Below are 6,570 nucleotides of genomic sequence, written 5' to 3'. Positions count from 1 at the left end.
CTACGAGGGACTTGGAGTGGAGCCGCTGCTCCTTTGCGTACAAAGGAGCCAGTTGAGGTGGTTCGGGCACCTGGTGAGGATGCCTTCAGGGCGCCTCTCAATGGAGGTGTTTCTGGCACGTCCAGCTGGGAGGCTGGCTCCACCAGCCAGGTGGAGGGATTATATCTCCACACTGGCCTGGGAACGCCTCGGGATCCCCCAGTCAGAGTTGGCCGATGTGGCCAGGGAAAGGGAAGTTTGGGGTCCTATTCCTAGAGGAAATTCTGAAACTAACCTGAAGCTAACCTATAGTTACTATAGCTCTAATTTCCGATTACTTGATTAATCGATAGAATACTTGATTACTTAATTCATCGATAGCTTCAGCCCTAGTCTAGAGAGTCGAGAGTCATTTAAATCCAATCACTGATGCACAAACTTGCATCCATTGTCTAATAAAGTTTTAAATTCAATTAAATTGCAATTAGGCAATAAAAGCAAAACCAGTTCTGTTAAAAATGTATTGTCGACTCGTCTTTCCACCAAATGAATAGAAAACTATCAATAGTGGTATCAATAAAGACTTTGATCGTTAAGCAGTCAGGGTTGAGCTTTAATAAATCCTTTTGAATCCTGGTTTGAATCCTTTAATGTTCACCAGCAGCACAAACAGTATATGAACCCTCTGTCGTCCCACCTGTGAGCGCTGCCACTGTCATAACAACAACATACTGACTGGCCACACTGCCTCAGTAATGTGGCTAACACTCAGTCGGACGTACCGTGGGTATTCGGCCCGTGAGGGTGCCGATGATCTGAGGCACGCAGCGTCCGGGAGCGTGCAGCATGCAGTGGGTGCTGGCCTGAAACAGCAGCACGCTGGTCAGGTGCAGGACCAGAGCTGGATCCTCCGTGTCCTTCAGCTGCTCAGTGAGAGCCTGACGGTGCAGAAACAGGGCCTGTCTGCACAACACACACACAAAACTTACATTTATCAAACTGATTTGTTTCTGGATTTGAACTGTATGCAGTATTTTATTTTGAAGTAAGCTTCAAGGGAGGAAGTGTTCTGTCATCATGCAGCCCTATACCATCTCAGAAAAAAGTTACAAAGTTAAATTTAATATATATATATATATATATATATATAATTTAAAGATCCCAACAGTGGCCTAGTGCCCATTGTTTTGGTCTGAGATGCTGGTGCTCTAGTGTGACATGTAGTGGCAAGTACATTTTGTATTTATGACTATAAATAAACAAATAAATACTAAAAGCATACAGATTACATAGATTACTTATTGTCCTTTCCAGGACATTTCTTGCCACAGTCTGTACATAATCCTATACGTATACACACAACATTAACACTATGAAAACTCTGCACTGTACTTACCTCTCCCTTTTCTTGTCTCCCTTCTTCAGCATGAAGCCACACACCTCTGCACAGGTCTCTATGTTGGTCAGGAAGTCTTCAATAGTCTGAAGAACAAACAGTGAAGAAGTTTCCTCTGTTTCAGTTTTACCCTTCGAGCTACAGTGACCAGTTGATGGTGTAACTGACTTGAAACAAACTTACTTTGCCGTTAAGGCAGTTGTGCAGCTTCATGAGAGGTCCTTTGGTATCCTCTGACAGTTTGCCCAAAATCTTCACTCTGACCTGAGGCAACACATCAGACATTGATGATGAAGTCCAAACTCTAATGAGTCCCACAGTGCATTTCAAACAATGATGCACAGTCCTAATTAACTTGATTTAAATGTGCCTCTCCAGCTGATGGGCTGGGGACGCAGAAACAGAGCAGGAGCTTTTTGTCTCACCTCATTGCTGATGGTGCTGGGATTCTCCACAGACATCATCAGGTCAGCAGCCAGGAAGTTGACCAGGATATTGGTGACATCTGTGCACAGGGTCTTCAGGACGTGCTTGGAAATGTGGACCTGGGTCTCATCTGCAGGATCAAAGCGTTTCCATTACGTTAGCTTTGAATGCTGAGCTGTTCTCCCTTTAATTACAGACCTGTGGCACAGTTACTATGTGTGGTAGGCAACCATATATTATTCTCTCAAGTTAAGTAACAGCGGGCAGTTTTGGGCTGTCCCAGACCAAAGTTGGCCGTAGTGAGAGAAACATGGTGAAGTCTTTGGTTGTCAGGTAAAAACGGTGGACTTAGATCACACTGAGACACATGTCCACTGGAATGTAAGACCAAGTTCTCACAGAGTGGCTTCAATCCAACCAGTCAGAATATGGCACCAAAGGATTCAGAATACACTATTTGATGCCAGAGCTGTTGAAAAATGCTGGCACTCTTGTGTGAGCTTCCTTTTCGTTTGACTGATTTTAAAATCCTAACAGAGAGGCACATGTGACTGAAGTGTCTCTGCTTGAGTATATTTACATCTCAACGCTGAAGTATACCGGGTATTTGTTGCACGTCTTAAAATTACAATGTAAAGTCTGAAGCAGATTACAACTAAGACTTTATTGGACTGCACATTGTAACATCCCAGACTGCTGTTATCAATGTTATGTCATTGGCATACATGTTTGGGAACAGTTTGTATGACCCGTGTCCAAAGCTTCTCAACACACATTCAGTATGTGTATATGAATGGATCCAGAGATAATGAGAACCATACTGACTGGATATCCTGGCTTTAGCACTGTAAAAATGTTTGCTTTTATTGTTTTTATAATTGGTTTCTCATTTTGTTTGTGCCTTTTTCTTGTCAACTCTATAAAGCACTTTGGGTTGCCTTGGGTATGAATGTGCTATATAAATACATTTGCCTTGCCTACTAGCAGCTCCTGTTTGTGCTGTAACTATGCACACAGCGATCAACGTCAACTGGATTACTGTTGATACTGAAAACAGTAGACACAATTTGACAAAAAATGTCTCCTTAGTTTTTTCCAGGGTTGGCCTAAGTTGTCATCACATCACCAATGTGCCAACGTATGATAACAGGTGGATAATACTACGGCAGAGCGAGTACACCATTATCTGTTTAACCAACTATATGATCTGTATACGTGGGTGGTACTTAAATCTAAAGTGGGCAGGGCTAATCCCGAAGTTGTTAATTCATGGATATGGGTTGATCAGAAGTTGCTATATTTATTAGAAAACTATTTACAGAACAGCCTCAGAATAGAGATTCAGAACGTTTTTGTATATATATATATAAAATTCAAAACGCTGCAGCACGAGTACTGACAGGAACTAGGAAAAGAGATCACATCTCTCCTGTTCTAGCTTCTCTGCATTGGCTCCCTGTTAAATTTAGAATTTAACCTAACTTCACCTTCTTCCCCCTGGCAGTTCTTGCTCTTTACGTCCTGCATGTTCTCAGGGATCCTGGTGGAGCCTCCTGCCATGGTCCTGCTACGACTGCCATTGCTAATATCACTGATGATTATCGTTATTGATTATGTAATTAGTCTTATTATTAAGTATTATATTACGATTGCTAACAGTTACTGTTGTCGCTGCTCGCTGTCCCCGGCATCGTTGCTGCTGTCATCGTCATCCGGTCTTTTTCATGATCGTCATCGATCATGTACTATTTAATCGTAGTTGTTGTACTGTTGTTTGCTGACATCTGTTTGTCTCTCTTTGTTTCTCCTCTTTCTGTTCTAGAGAGGTCTACGACCTGCTCTATTTGAAAAGTGTCCTAAGATAACTTCTGTTATGAATTGGCACCTATACAAATAAGTTGAATTGAATTGAATTGAAATTGAAATTTCAAAGAGCGTGGAGTAACTGGAGGTTGCTTGAGTTCACGGCCCCACCCCTACACCGAATGCCTTAGTAGCTGCTCCACATTCCACACGGCTGAACACGGCCTAGCTAGGCTCAGACCGTACCTTTACCGCGCACCACTCGCGAGACAGGCATCCAGGCAACAGGGGGGCCGACAGTGCGTACACGAGTAAAGCCTGAGTTCTTCGTCTTTGTTTAAACTTGCTACTTGAACCTTCTACTGCACGTCTAAAACCACGTGAGACAGAGCGGCCTACAGGCGTGCCGTAGCCAACAGGCAACACGCAACGTGGTTTCTGCTTGGGCGACGTAGCGTTCTGAGCCTGGCACGAATCTGATTGACCCCCGCTTCAGAGTTGCATTGCCCCTTTCGCCTTGGGTGGGCGCTGTATAAGACTTGTCCCCACGGCCCCACGTTTCGATGCTCCATGCTTGCACCAGTTAACGAGGCTCATACTTGTGGCCTTCATTTTCAGGTTCGCAGTGACGCTTACATTTGGCGGGTCTGCTGATCAATGAGGTTTACATGGCTTTATGGTTCACAGCGCGACTGCTATTAACGTCACCCTGGCCACTCTGCGCTGCACGCCACCTCTATTCACGCCTCCCTGTCCTGACCCACTGCGTTCTTCTCTTTCAGGGCCCCTCCCTTCCCCCTAAGAGCGCCGCCAGTCTGCTTTGAGCTGGTCAGCTCACGCTGCGCCCACCCCGCTGTAGACTTCACTACGGGGTTAGCAGTGGACAGGGACTCGTCACCTACGCCTAGCTCAGGTGCTCGCCTGTTATGATGTGATGGGACATATGAGTAACAGAGAGAAACCCGGCCTGAATACCCACAGGGGGTGCGATGGGGCAGGGTGCCAGGGCGGGCGAGGGGGGCACGGGGGTTGTCGGGTGGGAGAGGCGAGTCCTGTGGCGTGGCTTGGGCGTGCGCCTTGCGGCTCTCTTCAGCCCTTCGTCCCTTTACATGCACAGACCCCACAGCATAATACCTGGCCTCGGTTTACTAAGGCAGCGCCGCCCCCTGTTCTTATATGCATCGTTCCAGCACGCTTTTGGCCGTGGCACCAAGACGCGTGTCACTGCCTGATCCATGTCCGTTGCATCATTCTGTGCCTGGATTTCTGACGGTTACGCACTCTACGACCCGACGCTCTTTACCGCACCTTCCTAGCGGTTTGAGTTCGGAACTACCCAGCTAGCTCGTCTCCGATCCTGCGCGGTCTTTGCAGCTTGTGTGGGAGCGGTGGGCATCTTCGCAGAGGGCTGGTGCCTTTTCACACAGAGCCCGGATGTTGTTGTACGCAGGTCTGGTGATCTCCTCGCTGTAGATCCTCTTCACTCGGCCTCTTCTCTCTGTTGGCCCCTGACGGAGAGCTGGTGGACGGACACTGCCGGGCTGTCCCGCCACGCCCCCCACCCCACTCCCGATAGGCTTCTACTCAGAGGCCTGCAGAGACATACTGGAACAGCGGAGCAGGCTCTGTTCTCAGAGCTGTGGACGCACGGAGCAGAAACCCACTTTAGGACCGGCAACCTGTGCTACTTACCCTCTAGTCACACGGGCTCGGGCGTGAGCCAAGGCTCGGAGAGGATTGCTTCGGGGCAGTCACTCACCGCGTCCTCCCTAAAACTGGCTGCGATGCGTCCCTGTCCCCTGGCGGCGCGCCATAAAGGGCGGGCTTCCGTCGCTTTGCTGCGCGATCCGTGGCAGAAGGTACAACGCGAGCCTCAATTAGGCTTGCTCCAGGCCGGATGGCTCACAGTTACGCTTTGTCTTGGTCATGAAAGACCCAAAAACGAACACCAGGGGACAGATTTCAAGCCAACCAGCCTTATGCGTCCTTGCTACACGTAAACTCGCCTCACTGCACAGCGCCTTAAATCGTGCCTCATACGCAGACACTGTGTCCCCCTGTGACCCGACTAAAACGCCTCTGTGGGCCCGTCCCGACTGTACTGCGTTGCCTGTGAAGCGGTCCAGGTGTCTCCGTCGGCTGTCCCGGGTCGTCTTCTCCTCGCCTGTCTTCTCGGTTTTCGCGGATGCGGATGCTCCTGCTGGCGTTGCCCTCCGCCGCGGCTGAGCTTTCACACTGCCACTGCCACCTCTGGGAGACAGACAGTTAACAACTTGACAACCTGACGAACATTGCCTCTTGAGTCCATCAAAATACTCACCAGTATCATGTGTGGAAACTGCGTTGTGCATTTATGTTTCTCATCTCCAAGTTACTGTGCTGAATCCATCTTGTCCCCACACTGGTTCAGAACTTCTGCAGCTCGAATCATCCATCCAGAACCCCCTCCATTCCACCACCATCACCCGCTGTTCTGCAGCCAACTCCACGGCTTTCCCGGTCACAATCCGCAAATTCGGCACTTCATCCTCCTGTTTTAACGTTCAAGGCATCCATAACCTTTCCCTAATTACTATATACATGAGTACGAACTCCTCCACATTGCCACAACAAACACCTTCCCGCCCTCCAGCATCTGCCTCCTCTGTCACATCTCTGTCCCATCCCGCCCGCCCTCGTCACCATGGGCGCGCAGAGGGCTTTCAGCTGCTCCTGGCCCGACTCTGGAAATCATCTCCCCACCGGACCTCAGGAACCTGGATCTCTCAACACTCTTCAAAATTCAAGACTAAAAACTCACCTTTTCAGAACATTGCATCACCAACTTAACTATCTACGTTCTGTCTCTTCTTACCCTCTGTTGTCTTGTTTCTTACTGTTTTTTTTCATTTTTTATGTGTCTGTACCGTGTTCCTCCGAGTGCCCAGAGAGGCGCCTTTAAATAAAAATGTATTATTATCTATTAT

General features: G+C 48.1%; 1 protein-coding gene across 1 annotated transcript in view; it reads right to left on the bottom strand.

The window, feature by feature from the left end:
* Positions 1-761: 761 nt before the first annotated feature.
* ufl1 (UFM1-specific ligase 1) overlaps positions 762-6,570 on the bottom strand; it is a gene marked incomplete at its 3' end in the record, with an annotated part of 14,404 nt that continues 8,595 nt past the window's right edge. Inside the window, 4 exon segments of the mRNA XM_035679159.1 lie at positions 762-942; positions 1,376-1,461; positions 1,559-1,639; positions 1,801-1,931. Of these exon segments, the coding sequence (XP_035535052.1) occupies positions 762-942; positions 1,376-1,461; positions 1,559-1,639; positions 1,801-1,931 (479 nt within the window).

The sequence above is a fragment of the Morone saxatilis genome, unplaced genomic scaffold (genome assembly GCF_004916995.1).
Source record: "Morone saxatilis isolate NCDOM2014 unplaced genomic scaffold, NCSU_SB_2.0 Contig7, whole genome shotgun sequence".
NCBI lineage: Eukaryota > Metazoa > Chordata > Actinopteri > Moronidae > Morone > Morone saxatilis.
The sequence above is the reverse complement of the archived record's forward strand: the minus strand, read 5'-3'. Positions and strand labels throughout refer to the sequence as shown.